Consider the following 17,854-nt stretch of genomic DNA (forward strand, 5'->3'; position numbering starts at 1 on the left):
TTACTAAGACTAAGTGAGACCAGAAGATATTTTGTAACAACAACAATAATAAATCCACTGTTTAATGTGAAGGTCTTCTACATCATTAAGAATATCTGCATCCAACTGAGCGTCACTGGGGAATTTTGACGAGGTGGATGCTGCCTCGTTTGAGAGGATACTGTGTAACATGTACATGAAGTGGTATGACTTGTGCTGCTGATTAAGACTTCCATCCTATTATTACTCCTTTGGCCCAAGGTTATCCAGTATTTGAGACCTTGCTGGGTTGCTTCTGTTAGGAGAAGAAATTGATAATATGTGTCAGATATTTCTTTGGTGCAATTCTGTTTGTAGACAAAGTATGTTCACAAAGTCCTGTTTCCTTGAACATAGTAGAAACAAACAGGAGTCAGTTTCTTGCTCCCAATTTTCATGCTTGACTTTCCTGTGTGTCCTGTGCTCCAAGGAGCCCTGTCCCCCTCAAGGCCACCCTCAGGACTGTTTCTCTCACTGTCTGCAGCTTCCGCCCTCTAACACACACAGCTGCTGCAATCAGCCAATCAATCCCCTTGCCCGTGTGTTTCCAACCAGTCCTGGGAAACTTCTCAGACCACGCAGATTAAACAGGCCATGTGGCCTATTGCCTTGGGAAGTAGTTTCTATTGTCTCCAGCTATCTCACTTCATGAATGAAACTTATTTGTTCTAGCCATTTAGCCTGAAAGAAGGGTGGTTAGCACAACCATTAGCTTTAAAGGGCTCTGTGACAGTCTGTCAAAGACCTGTTTGCTAGCAGCCATTAATATCTTCTTACATAATAACAGTGGAATTGGTTCTGCATGGGTGGACCTACCCAATTGACTTCACTGAGGCCAGGTTTACACTACCACTTACTTAGGTATAACTTATGTCGTTCAGGGGTCTGAATAAACCACCCACCTGAGCAACATAAGTTACACCGACCTAAGTGCTGATGTGAACAGTGCTATGTCAGCAGGGGAGCTTCTCCTGTCAACATGGCTGCCGCCCCTTGAGGACATGGATTTATTATGGCGACAAGAGAGCTCTTTCCCATCAGCATAGAGCATCTTCACCAGACGTAGCGCTTCATCGATGTAACGCTTCTAGTGTAGACTAGCCCTGAGGTCCTGGCTTCACAGATCAGCTTGTAGGAGGGAGGCATTGTAAAGTAATATTTAAAATCCACATTCCAACTCACCTCAGCTGCAGGCAAGTCAATTCACCCAACCTGAGGAACAGAAGAGCTGGAGGAGTAGAGATCTGTAGTCACTATCAACATTTAAAAAGTCGCAGTATGGGCCTTGTGGTGGACACATTGTCAGGCTTTCAAAAACAACTTCTGAGAGTCCCAGCAGCGCTTTCTAAAAGCCCATCCGTCTTGACAGCAAACTCCAGCTTTGCCCAAAATTAATTTTCTGAGATCAAGGTTGATGTGGGGATAAAAAAATTGCCTGGCTGTCACATTGAAAAAGAATGCCGGCAAGTAATAACAAATAGAAGCTATTGTATGGATGCGACATGAGGTTTATGATGGCAATTGGGATTAATCATCTTTTGATTTAAACTGTAGCTGAAGAAGAAAACACTGGAAGTGACTGTCTGGGATTATGATAGATTCTCCTCCAATGACTTTCTGGGTGAAGTGAGTATCTAATTTCCTCTCTTCCAGCAACCTCCCTTCCCGCCTCTTGGGAGACACCTGATTAAATGCACATTGATAATCAGAGATTGTTTGTTTGGTGGGTGTGGGACTCACAGAAACATTTTTCTTTAGGCTTAGCTTCTGGGCCATAACTATACTACTGCCCAACTTCATAATAAATGTGTGAGATTCACTTCTTTCACCTAAAAAGGGCACTGAAATTTTCCTTCTTTTGGTATATCATAGTAGGGCTAATTTTGTGCACTTACGTTTATGGTGAATAGTTGCACTAATTTAGCTCAATGTTTCAAAAGTAACTTGATGAGAGATCTCAACTCTGACAAATAGAATCTGTTTTTTATCTCAGCATGGGATGTGAGGACTGAGGAGTTTTCTATAGTGTGGGGAGAAGTGTGGCAGTGCCAATGAATCAAGGACTAATTTCTGCCTGAAGGCCATGATTTCGCAAGGCACTTAAGCACATTGAATTGCAACGAAGTCAGTAGCATTGCACAGGTGTAACTGAAAGCACAATCTTGTATAGTTTATTCATAATGTTTCAATAACTAATACTGCACCAGGTCAGCCATGATGAAAAGCTTGGAGACAACCTGCTTTCCCTTTTTGTTTTAAAGCATATGTAATATGGAATTACCAGCAATAACCATATCAAATCAGTAATTAAAATTATTACCATAGAAGATAACAATTAGAAACAATTACCCAGAAAAATCAATTACTAAAATTACCATTCGGATAAAGTGATACGAATGTGAAAAAAATTGCTTACCCTGCATTTAAGGTGTATTATACAGCATATGCAATTAAATGTTATTCAGTTTAGCACCAGATATGCTTTATTGTGAACGTAGTACCAGGCAAGCTATGTCACCACTTAAAAAATCTCTAGAACAAATGTATGGATGAGTTTAAAAAATGATTACTTACATCCTACCTGCCACATCACACTGTTGCTGTCTTCAGCATATTTATCATACCCCAAAATGAATGACTTTAGAGAGTATCTACAGATTATTATTTATGACCGTAAGATTAAATTGGTGTTCTAATGACTGCTTCTCTGGTATGATTAAAACTTTTGACTTGAAATATGAGCACCATCTGCAAATATTTAATTTAATTTATAACTTCATTTCTATTTAAATTTGAATGCAGTTCCTAGTGGGGAAAGTGAGAGAGTGAGAGAGAGCGCAAACAGCTATATTTCAGGCCCATTATTTGGGGGCTGTCAAGGGTTAAATCAGAAGGAAGCCTAACCAGTGACAGTGGATGTGGGGTGCATCCAAAAATATAACTTGTCAACAGGGCCGGCTCCAGGGTTTTGGCCACCCCAAGCAGCCAAACAAACAAACAAAAAAAAGCCGCGATCACGATCTGCGGCGGCAATTCGGCGGGAGGTCCTTCGCTCCGAGCAGGAGTGAGGGACCATCTGCCGAATTGCTGCCGAACAGCTGGACATGCCACCCCTCTCTGAAGTGACCACCCCAAGCACCTGCTTGGTAAGCTGGTGCCTGGAACTGGCCCTGCTTGTCAATGACTGATGGCCCTAAGGGCACCACTGATGAAGCAACTAAAAGGCCCCCAAAGAGACCAAGCCAGAGCTTGGGTCATGCCCTGGCATATGAGAGCTAAGGACAAATGTTTTTTTTTTGCCCTCCTAGTGAGAGACAAACTTGAGGAGACTTCCCAGGTAGAGCTAATAAAAATAAATAAATTATAAATAAATAATAATACTGAGGAGTCTTTCACCAATTCATTGGCCTGCTGAATCAGTCTGTATTTTTTTCTCTAATCAGATGACAAAGGCTTAGTTCCTAAAGTATTTGAACCCTTTCCTTCTGCCAGCACTAGAGAAGATTCCCTTACTATTACACGTCTGAGTTTATTGGGAGCCTGCAAGGGTTACAACCTGCAGGGGCTTCTGTTTGAGTTACCTACAGCTTCTGGCTTGCTGCTAAGTGTTTGGTCTACAGGACAGTCACACAGTGACCTCACCCTGGGGTCAGATACCAAGAGCTGTTCCACACATAATATTGGTCTGTACGTAGATCAGTCTAATTCTAACAATTTTGTGCTTTGGTGTTCCCACCACTTCCGAAGGAGAACTAGCCAAGAACTCACCATCAGAACTATTTCCTACCATTATTCAGCCTAATTTCCATGACACTACTCTTTGCTAAATTCCTTTTTAACCACCCTAAACTATTCATCTCTACTTACTGCTCCATCTGTGAGTGGTCTCAGGTTGAGTTTGTCTCAGGTTGACCAGCCTCTTTGGTGAGTCTGTGGTACCCTGCTAATGGGACAGTGATCAATGGCAGTTCCCCAAGCTGTGTTCTCCATGCACCACATTCAGTGTTCCTTGGATAGAGTTCCTCTAGTCTTTTCTTAACCTTTGGTAGCTTCAGGCAGTGGGCCTGATGTATACTTGTTTGCTTTCTAGGCTGGGAATTGTTCTCCTTTAGTCTCTGCAATAATTAGAGGCCTCCTGGAGCACTGGGGAAGTTCTAGAAAACTGGAAGAAAGCTAATGTGCCAATTTTTAAAATGGGTAAACAGGATGACCGCAGGTCATTGTCAGCCTGACACTGATCCTGGGAAAGATCGTGAAGCAGCTTATAAGAGACTCAATTAATAGAGAATTAAAAGAGGGTAGTGTGATTAATGCCAATCAACATGGGTTTTATTGAAACTAGATCTGTCAAACTAACTTGGTAACTTTTTTTTTGGTTGGTGACATTACTGGTTTGGTTGATAAAGGTAATAGTGTTCAGGTAATATACTTAGACTTCTATAAGGCCTTTGACTTGATACCACACAACATTTTGATTAAAAAACTAGAATGATATAAAATTAACATGGCACACATTAAATAAATTTAAAACTGGCTAACTGATAGGTCTCAAAGTGTAACTGTAAATGGGGGATCATAATTGAGCAGGCGTGTTTCCAGTGGGATCCTGCAGGGATCCGTTCTTGGCCCTATCTATTTAATATTTTTATCAGTGACATGAAAGAAAACATAAAATTCTATAAGTACCAACAAATATTCTCCATCACTGACAATTTTTAAATCAAGCTTGAATGTTTTTCAAATGTAATGCTCTAGGAATTATTTTGGGGGAGTTCTATGGCCTGTGCTACACAGAAAATCAGACCTGATGATCATAATGGTCCCATCTGGCCTTTGAATCTCTGAATCCTGAAGTAGCTGCTCCTTTAAGATGGCTGACTACAATATGGCCCAAAGACTTCTAGACTACAATATGGCCCAAAATTTTACCCGTACAACCTCTTTTCTGTTCCCAAATATTTAAGGTGGTTTTTTGTTTGCTTGTTTTTTTATGGTGGAGCATTCAGCAGTTCTTTAATACCTTAAAGAGAGGGTCTAGAGGATTGTTCATCCCCCTGGGCAACTCTTGCTTTGCAGCTCATAGATCTCTGGAAGTTGTCTCCAACTTATTCTGTGCTCCCTGTTCCCCTTCATGAACTCAATCTCTCCCCAAAGAGCTCTGCTTCCTAAGGACAGAAGATTTTTGTAATCAACTGCCTAGTCTACCTCCTTTGCACTGGCTGAGTCCTAAAGAAAACCTTCCCTTTCTGGGCAGATCTTTCTAAAGGCTTCCAAGACTCCTGCCAGCAGTGTTAATTGCCAAGAGTAGTGGATCTCAGCAGAGTAAATTCAGAGGAGTACAGGCTACATCATTTAAAGGTCTGCACAGTTGTTCCTCTCATGGCAATGCACTCAAGGCATCTTCTTCCCCTCCCCAATGCAGCTCTGATTCCTAAAAGGCATTATTGAGTACTGTTTTTTTAAGCAATGGAAAATAATTGTTCCCTTAATACTTAAAGTTATAGCTATCTCTTTCCTTTGTGGGGTAAAAAATAATAGCTATTAACATTTGAATATAATCATCAAGCACATATAAATACTTAAAGAACCTTTCAGAATCATTCTTACATTATACAAGATCTCTTTAGTAACAAATATTCATTAACATCTCATCTTCCCCTTATAAGTTTTACATTGGTATAATTCTATTAATTTTTGTGTGTGATACTTTTGACTCACACCAGCATCAGTGAGATAAGATTCAGTCCTCTGTGTCTCATGTTATATCTTAATCAGATATATCATATGTCATTGTGCAGATATTGATTGAGCTATCCAGCACCTCTCAGATTGACAACACCCCAAGGTGGTATCCTCTGAAGGAGCAGACTGAAAGTATTGACCATGGGAAATCTCATTCTGGGCAGAGCAGCCAGCAATCACCAAAGCCATCTGTCATCAAGAGCAGAAGTCATGGAATCTTCCCTGACCCATCCAAGGGTAAGAGCTATGGAAAATTTCCCTAACAAGTCCTCAGAAATCTATGATGTAACAGAACCTTTTGTGATTTTCAGGGTCCCATGGAAAAACAGAGTGACTTGCATATATTTTCTACATATGTACTTTTATTAAAGGCTAAATTCAGCCTCACAGTGATTTCAGTGGAGTTACGACTGCTTACACCAAAGCTGAATTTGGCCTTTTCAGTACCATGCAGTTTACTAAGTAATTGTGTCTTTCAAACAGTATATTATAAAGTGAGATCCTATGTGTTCTGCACAGGTATTAGAGATCTCATGGTACTTTTCATTTGCCTATGTCTTTGGCCAAAATTCAACACATATACCACTTTGGATTAGGCTTTCTTTTTTATTTCATTTAGTATTTTATGGCACTGTGTTTTGAGCATGTATGCTAATATTTAAACTGTTGTCCTCTGACATTGTCAAACTGACATCTTTTTAAAGAATCATGAGTGTAAATTCATTTCACCTTCATTACGGGCCTGAGTAGAATGTGGCTTACACTGGTGTCAATCAGGAGTAACTCCATTGGAATCAGTGGCGGTAGTGGAGTTCAGTGGAGTTACACTAACGTGAGTGAGTGAAGAATCAGCCTCAGTGTCTCCAAAACCGACAGTCAACGTGTATCATTCTTCAGAATATTTTTTTTTCCAAACTAAATATAGCAGTTTCCCAATATCTCAGCTGGCAAACATTGTATATACGCAGCACATGTAGTACCAGAGCAGTGTCCATGTGATAAAGCGGTACAGATGGAGGCCAGATGACAGAAGCAAAGTAACAGGATAGTGTTCTGGTAATAACACACAATCTGTCCTATTTCTTTTTGGTGTAAAGTTGCTATGATGACAATTCTGTAAAGCACTGTGTATTTGCAAGGACAATAAATCTTGTCTAAATCAGGGAGGGCTGTGGATATAATTATATAAGAGCTAGATTGTGACTTGAACTACACACCATTACAGGGGGATCCTAAATTTGCTCAGCCTAGCTTGGACTTGAGTCTGGACACTCAGGGGTAAATGGTGCTGCTTGCCTGCTTCCTTCTTGCAGCACAGGTGGGTAAGGAGGAACAGGAAATGTGCTAAGCCTTGGCTCCACCCACCAGTTCACCAGCGAGCAAAGCTGGGTCATCATGGGAGGTGTCAGAATTTGCTGCTGGTATAGGCCAGCAGCAAACTGTACCTTGGACCACAGAGCAACAGGAAAGCAGGGAGGGAATTGTGACTCATTCTGCCAGACACAGTGCCTGCTGGGGCTACTGGTGGAGTGAGGCATTTCAGAACTTTGCCTGGAAACACAATTTTCTGTGAGAGAGATTATTTATTTAATAGAAATAACACTCATGTTTATCCTTTTCCCCATCAGACATGCAGATGCCCACCATTGAGAAATCTCACAGCAGTCCAGGGAGCTCTAAATCTTCTTCCGAAGGACATCTGCGCTCTCATGGACCATCCCGCAGCCAAAGCAAAACCAGCGTCACTCAAACCCACCTTGAAGACGCTGGGGCAGCCATCGCTGCTGCTGAAGCAGCTGTCCAACAGCTTCGCCTTCAACCAAGTAAAAGACGCAAATAAATTCCTCAGCATGGCAGCTTAATGTTCATCTGTTGCCTTTTTCCCCTGCTGTCCTTCCCAGTTTGCTTTTTGTTTGTTTCTGTTCTTGGCACATTGTGCTCACTCTGTTCAATGTCTTTCTTTGTGTGTGTGTGTGTGTTAACACATATAAGTACAATATCCTCCTCCTATTTAGAAGTCTTTTTTTTATTTATTTATATAGACTGCAGTAAAACTGGCTGTTTCTCCATCACTCCCACCATTCGTGGCCCATGACATTCCAGAACTGTGCATGACTCATGGAATCTTCCACTGTGTGTTATTGTTTTGGTGTTGCTAAATATCTCAACCACAGAAATAATCAAACCCCAGATAGGTGGCTGCCAGCTTTCAAAGAATCACATCCAACATGCATTGAGAGCACATTAACAGCATGATATTAACATCAGAAAACAAGCAGGACATCTACACTGGAGGATAATGGTTGGGAGGATTTCAGGTTGAAAAAACAGTCGTTACTTAACAGCATGACTCAATTTCCTATATTTGAAGCATGGTTGCTTATAAGTCTCTAACATTCCACTCTTTTGAAAGACTTATTAAACCTACTCTGTACAATGTTTCAGATAAATTCGTATTAGTGAACAGTAGGCTGACAATAAATACACCAGACTATTAACAAGGAACTCAGGTATTGAATAGTATTAATAATCTTATCATTCCACTCTCCTTGGGCTTTTCTAAGCCAATTGCTGTAGTAGTGGATTCAATTTCATTAGATGCTTTATACCACAGATTGATTTAGGTCTAGAATAGGATTTGTCTGGCAGCTGGAAATAGATTCACAAATGACAAACCTTCCATTCAGAATTCTAGCAGTACAGAGTACAATTCAGACCTGTATTTTATTACTGGTTGAGGATTTAGTTTCTGCAAATTAAAACCTTCCAACTGTGGATACACTGTGTTTGTCTTCAGGGTTTGTTGGTGTGCCATAAACTCATTGTGGTATAAAACACAAAGAAGGGGGAAACTGTTTTCCTTGTCCCACCGTCATTAATAAAGAAACAGCCAGTTTTCATACCCTTTAATGCTGTGCATGTGGTGTCTCTTTGGTGTTTGAAAACCCTACTTATTTAAGTGCAGAACAAAACACTTCTGTTTGCATGAATAACATTTAAGCTGGTTCCATCTGAGGATACATACTCTGGGTTTCCATTTCACCTACACTGCCACAGCAGCACATAAAAGCGGTCAGTCTAATCATGCCAGGAAGCCGCACAGACACAGCATAGCAGGAGTCCTCCCAATTCAAAGAACTCAGTCTGACAATCTGCCTCCACCAGCCAATGACAACAAAGACCAAAGCCAACTAGCTCTCAGAAAAGTGATGTCTGATGGACCAGTCAAGCCCGAAGGAGGTGAGCAGAAAGACATGGCCAAGAAACCAACCAAAGCCAGAATCCTTCTTGCCATGTCTACTGATTCATTGCAGAGTTTAATTATTTATTTACCCTCTGTAAAGAGCTGTAAATGTCACCGTGAATCAAGACCTTTACTTGATCTTACCATAATTGTGTAAGTCCTTAACGAAACAATGTGCTAAATAATATGATAGAACAGTGATTTGTGCACTTCCATTCTGCTGGGGGACCTGCTCTTCTGTTGAAAAATGGATTAACTGTGTTCACATTGCCTAATAAAATGCATGCCTTTAACCAGGTCTGCTTAAGCATGCCTTAACAGTTCTTATGTTATAACAAAATACTAATTGCACACTTCTGCTTCTGGAATTCCAGATAGGAAATAGAGCCATTCTCTTCCCTCCACCCCATGTTGTTGTAACTGCCGATGTATTACTTTCAATGCAGATTTCAGTGTGGTAGCTGTGTTAGTCTGTATCAACAAAAACAATGAGGAGTCCTTGTGGCACCTTAGAGACTAACAAATTTATTTGGGCATAAGCTTTCGTGGGCTAGAACACACTTCATCAGGTGCATGAAGTGAAAAATACAGGAACAGGTATAAATACATGAAAGGATGGGGGTTACTTTACCAAGTGTGAGGTCAGTCTAACAAGATAAATCAATTAACAGCAAGATACCAAGGGAGGAAAAATAACTTTTGAAGTGGTAAGAGAGTGGCCCATTACAGACAATTGACAAGAAGCTGTGAGTAACAGTAGGGAGTAATTAATATTGGGGAAATTAAGTTTAGGTTTTGTAATGACCCAAAGAGTGGCCAGAGAGATTGAAGTGTTCTCAAAACACCAACCCAGGAACCAAACCCTGCTACAAATCCCGGTGCCAACTCTGTCCTCATATCTATTCAAGGGACACCATCATAGGACCTAACCACATCAGCCTCACCATCCGGGGCTCATTCACCTGCACATCTACCAATGTGATATATGCCATCATGTTCCAGCAATGCCCCTCTGCCATGTACATTGGCCAAACCAGACAGTCTCTACGCAAAAGAATAAACAGACACAAATCTGACATGAGGAATCATAACATTCAAAAACCAGTAGGGCAACACTTCAATCTCTCTGGTCACTCAATAACAGACCTAAAAATGGCAATTCTTCAACAACAAAACTTCAAAAACAGACTCCAATGTGAAGCTGCAGAACTGGAATTAATTTGCAAACTGGATACCATCAGATTAGGCGTGAATAAAGACTGGGAGTGTTTGGGTCATCTGATGAAGTGCGTTCTAGCCCACGAATGCTTATGCCCAAATAAATGTGTTAGTCTCCAAGGTGCCACAAGGACTCCTCGTTGTTTTTTCAATGCAGAGTTTTGCAAATACCAGTGGAAAGGAATAAAGGAACAGTATCCTAGCAATATCTAAAGTAGAAATATGTTCCTCTCTGTTGTGGCCAATTGTGCTATCAAACCTAAATGTTAGGTATGCCATCATCCACCTACCTATCATTGCCTTCATCTGATGTAAATCAGCTAGGTTCATTGTCTTTTGGAGCACTTCACTGATTTAATCTGCTGTGGAATTGGCCAAGATTATTCTGCTTGAGTCCTAAACCACGTGGTGTCTAAACTAAAGTAGATAGGTAGGACAGCTTTATTATTTTAATCCCCGTGCAGAAGATAAAAAGAAAAACTCTTATTTTGTTTCTAGTCCCCCATTTATTACCCTTCTGTTTTTATATCAAATTTTCCATGTCTCCCTAGAATGGAAGGAGACTATTGAACAATTATTGTTACTAATACTAATAGCGAGCAAAACGCAAAACATATGAAGATTCTTCCAACAAACGGAATGTTTACACGGGGCATAAGAACATATTTAGTAGCACTATGCAGAGAATGGAGATTCCATTTTCTGAAGGCTTTTGGGATTTAGAAATTTGTTTTCATTCCAATTTGGAATAAAACCTGAAAATTTCAAAATTCTCTGGAAAAGTCCCAAAAGCATTTTGTTTGGGGTTGTTTGAGCTTTTTAAATTTTTATATTATATTATATATTCTACTGAAAGAAATTGAAATGAAAAGTCATTTTGATATGAAAACTACAATTTCTGATGGAAAATGGTCCCATTGAAGATTTTCTGAACAACTCCAGTATTTAGCCAACCTTTTTTGATCTCGAAATCTCATCAGAATATATTCTCTCTTGATAGGTCTAGCACTTTCTAAGAGATGTGTGAACCGAGAATTGAGCTAGGATGCAGGAACTCATGAGTTCTAACTGTTTTTTATTCAGAATTAGCATTAACTGTATAATTTATTCAACAAATTTTGCGTCATTTTCCTGTTCTGCAGATCATTCCCCATCCTCAAATTTGTTTGATCAAAGTTATTTGCCAGTTACTGTTCTGTAACTCATTCATGGCAGATAATTTTGAATATTTGATTTTCAAGCTGTTTTGACTGACCTTTCACCAGGCTCTGGAATGTGAATGATTTATATAACAAAACCAAAATGAAGTATAGAGATATGCACAAAATAAATTACTTTGTTGACTTTATATAAATACCCTTTCAAAATACAGAATATTTTTTTCTTGGTCCAAAGAGCAACCCATGCGCTTTCAGTCTCAATGACTTTTACTTTAGATTAACGGAAACAACAAAGTAAGGAAGAACAATAGCAAAGCCTGCATGACAAGACAGAAGAACGCAGTATGAGCTTTACATGTGAGATGCTGTATCAGTTCTGCCACACAAAAATGGGAGCAGCTCATACAGACAGCAGACTCTGAAGAAGTTAGAAGTACAGAACCCAGAAAATAAACTCATAGTGGTAACCTGACTTCATAGGTGATACAAGATAGTTCGTCACTTCTCAGTGCACATGCTGTTGTACAGGGAACTCAAGCAAAACAAAGTGCTGTGCAATGCCCTGCAATGGCCTCTCTTTGGCTCACTTCTTTACACCACAGTTCTGTTGCCAGTGGTCCCGCGCAACTACAAAGAAGGTGATTGGCTTTGCCCTGAAATGCAACAGGCTTCATCTTGATTCTGTCATTGCATAAAAATGTTGTACAGTTAGTCGACGGATAAAGAAGCAGAGGAGGAAGTTTTGTAGGCTCAGGAAGACTGTTTTATATCTTTCAAAGGTGCCTGCATTGCATGAAAGTAAAATTTGCAGAAGCTGAGTAGAGGATTCGAACCATAAACTTCATAATAGCCAGCTGCATATTGTCTATGTGCTTCCAAGCAGACACTACTGTATATCCCATGGGAGAATGGTACATTAGTGTACTTGTTCTTTTGAGAGAAAGGCATGCTAGTGGAGTTTAGTGTCAAAAGGGCAATATGGACATGAAGTGAGATAAGACTGGTTTTAATTGAGTTTGCCTTCTTGCTTATGCTCAATTTCTTTTACTTGACACAATAAGAAACTGCTGCAGAAAAAAACAAGTAGTTTAGGGATATAAAACAAGGTAGAAGTGTTGTGTACTAAGCAGATATGTATGCTACTGCATTGTAAACTTGGTTAGATATAAGTTAGTGAGCACCGAGTAATTGTGAGCCATTTACCCGAAAAAAATGCAATATTGTGCAGTTCCTCTCGGTAGCTTTTATTTTACTGGCTTTGGCCAATTTGGAATGGAAAATGCAACTGATTTCCTGGGTACTTCATATTGCTTGGACTGGATAGGATTGTGTAGAGATTTAAATACCAGCTTAAGCTCCCTTCATGTACAAAAGCATTGAATGCTTCTAACAGGCAATACCAGGTTTTCATTTCTTGCCATAGTTTGGGATGACTCCTTCACACTGTAAATAATTTACTGCCCAATAAAACTGCTTTATTCCAAGCTTCTCTGGGCTCCTAATTTCAGGGTAAATTAAATAAGCTTTCTTATTGCGACAAACAACCAGTTTTCCAGAATCCTTCTGTCATTATCAAAACAAGAACAGTTTGTCCCCGTTTTGTGCAGACAGTAATAATCTTATGCTATCTTTGGTTCCAGCCTGAGTACTGGCACCTTTTGCTGTTGCTAGTCTTACTATTTTTTCTTCCACCATTTTAAAATGACATGTAATTTCAGGAAATTGTTCAGAGTCTTTGTCCGATAACTCCTATTTCAAAAGTCTGTTAGCCAGTGGCCTGAGCCCCAGGGAGCATATGTGCTAGAACTAGATTGTTAAGATTGCTTTGTTGAGTAAAGAAACAACATTGCAGCACTTTTAGTAGGACACTATCCTGCCACCATTACTCACGTTGTGTGATACTGCACGTTGTGGGAAGTCCCACTGAAATTTCACAAAATTATAAATAGAAAACATATGGTCAAATCAATGCATAATGTAAAAATCAATATAAAATGGCAGATATGTGGGAGTACTCATGGAGTAAAGTACTATCCAGAGTGAGGAAGGATGGCAGAATGGGACTCTTAGGGCTAAATTGTGGTATATCCCACTGATCAGAGTTTGTGGTGTGCCCTCACCCCCCATACTCAGTTCATGAAGAATGTGAGTATTACAGATTCAGAGCTGGGAGTAATTCATGCTTTTAGCTCTGGCAGGCTCTGGTTCTGTCTTTGGTGTTGGCCAAGATGATGTCATTTTGCCACAGTTCTGGGTTGAGGATACTTGATGATGCATTGCTGCAGAAGGACAACCAGCTGGCATTCTTTCTCCTAAGGCTCTCTGGTTTCAGTGGAGGAAGTAACACATTCCATCAGCTTGATCACATGGTTGGCACATTTAGGATGGGAGGCAGAACTGTGGCTCCACTTAATTCTCACCCGCTCTTTCTTTGGTTGCTTGCTGAAAGAGCAAGTTGATAGGACCACTAGGTCCTCCAAAGCTCCAAATCTTGTGATGCACTCCGGATTTGGACACATTGTACTCCTTTTTAAGAAGCTAGATTTTATTACCGGAATTCTTTGGAATGTGTCTTTACCATTCAGTTGGATGGTCTCTTGTCAAAGGCAATTGGTTGAATCCAAACTTGGCAGAGAGGGGAGGTGAGCTGGAGTATGGAATCAATTATTTATGTGCCTGATGTCTTTCTGAGGGTTATATATTGCAATTCTCCAGAAGTTCTAAACAAGGCCAGGAGCCACTGTAAATGGGCCTATCCCTCAAGTGAGAAATGAAATACTAGGACCGCTGTGCTCTCTGGATCATAACACAGACACTGGTTTCGCTGAGCAACTTTAAGGGAGCAGTGGTTTTTAATCTTATTTCAAACAGTCATGAGCAAACCTTAAAGGTTTAGAGAGTTGTCAGGGTTCCCTCCCCAATCTGAACTCTAGGGTACAGATGTGGGGACCCGCATGAAAGACCCCCTAAGCTTATATTCCACCAGCTTAGGTTAAAAACTTCCCCAAGACACAAATTCCTTTCCTTGTCCTTGGACGGTATTGCTGCCACCACCAAGCGATTTAAACAGACATTCAGGAAGGGACCACTTGGAGCCCTATCCCCACCAAAATATCCCCCCAAACCTCTTCACCCCCTTTCCTGGGGAGGCTTGAGAATAATATACCAACCAAATAGGTTAACAAGGTGAGCACAGACCAGACTCTTGGGTTTTTAGGACACTCAAAACCAATCAGGTTCTTAAAAGAAGAACTTTATAATAAAAAAAAAAAGTAAAAGAAGCACCTCTGTAAAATCATGATGGAAGGTAATTTTACAGGGTGATAAAAAGATTTAAAACACAGAGGATTCCCCTCTAGGCTCAACTTCAAAATTACAAAACAGTAATAAACCTCCCTCTTGGCGTAGGGAAAATTCACAAGCTAAAACAAAAGATAATCTAATGCATTTCCTTGCTATTACTTACAATATCTGTAATTTTAGATGTATCATTTCAGTAGGAACTGGATTACCTGCTTGGTCTCTCTCTTTGTCTCAAGAGGGAACACACTGAGAGCACAAACCAAACCTCCCCCCACCCTCCCGATTTGAAAGTATCCTCTTTCCCCATTATCAGAGGGGTAGCCGTGTTAGTCTGAATCTGTAAAAAGCAACAGAGGGTCCTGTGGCACCTTTAAGACTAACAGAAGTATTGGGAGAATAAGCTTGCATCTGAAGAAGTGAGGTTATTACCCACGAAAGCTTATGCTCCCAATACTTCTGTTAGTCTTAAAGGTGCCACAGGACCCTCTGTTGCTCTTTCCCCATTGGTCCTTCTGTTCAGGTGCCAGGTCAGGTCAGGTTAATGGAACTGATTAACCCCTTACAGGTAAATGATTCTGTACCTCTGGCCAGGAGGGATTTGATGTTACTGCATCCTTAAAGGTTGTTACCCTTCCCTTTATATTTATGACAAGAGTGATTCTGGGTATGTAAGAACATAAGAAGAACATAAGGACAGCCATACTAGGCCAGACCAATGGTCCATCTAGCCCAGTATCCTGTCTTCAGGACATGGCTAATGTCAGGTGCTCCAGAGGGAATGAACGGACTAGGCAATCATCAAGTGATCTATCAATGGTTATCCACTCTCAGCTCCTGGCAGTCAGAGGCTAGGAAACTCCAGAACATGGGGTTGCATCCCTGACCACCTTGGCTAATTGCCATTGATAGACCTATCCTCTATGAACTTACCTAGTTCTTTTTGAACCGCAGTATAATTTTGGCCTTCACAACATCCCCTGGCAATGAATTTCACAGGTACACTGTGTGGTGTGAAGAAGTAGTTCCTTTTGTTTGTTTTAAACCTGCTGCCTATTAATTTAATTGGATTATCCCAGTTCTTGTGTTATGAAAAGGAGTAAGTAACACTTCCTTATTCACTTTCTTCACACCATTCATGATTTTATAGACCTCTTTTATATCCCCTTTAGTCGTCTTTTTTCCAAGCTGAACAGTCCCGGTCTTATTAACCTCTCCTCATATGGAAACTATTCCAGACCCTTAATAATTTTTATGCCCTTCTCTGTACCTTTTCCAATTCTAATATACATATATATATTTAGATGGGGCACCAGAATAGAAAGCAGTATTTAAGGTGTGGGTGTACCATGGATTTTATATAGAGGCATTATGATATTTTCTGTCTTATTATCTATCCGTTTCCTAACGATTCCTAATGTTCTGTTAGTGGGGACCGCGATCAGCAGGTTCGGCCGATCACGGCCCCCACTCGCAGCGGTTTGCCGTCCCGGGCCAATGGGGGCGGCGAGAAGCCGCGGCCAGCACATCCCTTGGCCCGCACCGCTTCCCGCCGCCCCCATTGGCCTGGGACGGTGAACTGCGGTGAGTGGAGACCGTGATCGGCCGAACCTGCCGCGTCAGCAGGTAAATAAACTGGCCCGGCCCGCTAGAATGCTTACCCTGGCGAGCCGCGTACCGAACATTGCCGACCCCTGTGTTAGCTCTTTTGACTGCCACTGCACTTTGCATGGGTGTTTTCAGAAAACTATCCACAATTACTAAAAAAGCTTTCTTGGTACCCCTTTTTCCAGCTCATTTATGAATATGTTGAACAGCACTGGTCCCAGTACAGACCCCGGGGCACTCCACTATTTATCTCCCTCCATCGTGAAAACTGATCATTTATTCATACCTTTGTTTCCTACCTTTTAACCAGTTACTGATCCATGAGAGGACCTTCCCACTTATCCCATGACAGTTTAAGAGCCTTTCATGAGGGACATTGTCAAAGGCTTTCTGAAAGTCCAAGTACACTATATCCACTGGATCTCCCTTGTCCAGATATTTGTTGACCCCCCTCAAAGAATTCTAGCAGATTGATGAGGCATGATTTCGCATTACAAATGCCATGTTGATTCTTCTCCAACAAATCATGTTAATCTCTCTATCTGATAATTCTGTTCTTTACTAGGGTTTCAGCCAATTTACCTGGTACTGAAGTTAGGCTTACCAGCCTGTACTTGCCATTATCACCTCTGTAGCCTTTTTTTAAAAAAATTGGCATCACATTAGCTATCCTCAAGTCATCTAGTACAGAATCTGATTTAAATGATGTGTTACATACCCCAGATAGTAGTTTTGTAATTTCATATTTGAGTGCCTTCAGAACTCTTTGGTGAATACCATCTGGTCCTGGAGACTTATTACTGTTTAATTTATCAATTTGTTCAAAAACCTCCTCTAACTGACACCTCAATCTGGGACAGTTCCTCAGATTGGTCACCTAAAAAGAATGGCTCAGGTGTGGGAACTTCCCTCACATCCTCTGCAGTGAAGACCATGCAAAGAATTCATGTAGCTTCTCCACAATAGTCTCATCTTCCTTGAGTGTTCCTTTAGCACCTCGATCGTCCAGTGGCCCCACTGGTTGTTTGGCAGGCTTCCTGCTTCTGATGTACTTTAAAAAAAAAGTTGTTAGTTTTTGAGTTTTTGGCTAGTTACTTTTCCAATTCTTTTTTGGCCTGCCTAATTATACTTTTATACTTGACATGCCAGAATTTATGCTTCTTTCTATTTTCCTCAGTAGGATTTAGCTTCCAATTTTTAAAGGATCCCTTTTTGCCTCTAATTACCTCTTTTACTTTCTTGTTTAGCCATGGTGGCACTTTTTTGGTCCTCTTACTTTTTTTTTTTTATTTGGGGTATACATTTAATTGGAGCCTCTGTTGTGGTGTTTTTAAAATGTTTCCATGCAGCTTGCAGGCATTTCACTTTTGTGACTATATCTTTTAATTTTTGTTTAACTAGCTTCCTCATTTTTGTGTAGTTCCCATCTCTGAAGTTAAATACTACTGCGGTGGCTTCTTTGATGTCCCATCCCCCCATGCACACACATCCTGAAAAGCCTAAAGAAGAACAGGAGTACTTGTGGCACCTTAGAGACTAACAAATTTATTAGAGCATAAGCTTT

General features: G+C 40.6%; 1 protein-coding gene across 3 annotated transcripts in view; it reads left to right on the forward strand.

The window, feature by feature from the left end:
• Positions 1-17,854, forward strand: part of PCLO (piccolo presynaptic cytomatrix protein) — a 504,664-nt gene that overhangs the window by 428,462 nt on the left and 58,348 nt on the right. The window contains exons 18-21 of one of the 3 annotated variants that reach the window (XM_034765561.1): positions 1,573-1,644; positions 5,817-5,997; positions 7,389-7,583; positions 8,818-9,000. In XM_034765561.1, the coding sequence (XP_034621452.1) occupies positions 1,573-1,644; positions 5,817-5,997; positions 7,389-7,583; positions 8,818-9,000 (631 nt within the window). The remainder of the gene's footprint in view (positions 1-1,572; positions 1,645-5,816; positions 5,998-7,388; positions 7,584-8,817; positions 9,001-17,854) is intronic. The other 2 variants (XM_034765570.1, XM_034765579.1) reach the window with 2 other exon arrangements.

This window comes from Trachemys scripta, chromosome 1 (genome assembly GCF_013100865.1).
Source record: "Trachemys scripta elegans isolate TJP31775 chromosome 1, CAS_Tse_1.0, whole genome shotgun sequence".
NCBI lineage: Eukaryota > Metazoa > Chordata > Testudines > Emydidae > Trachemys > Trachemys scripta.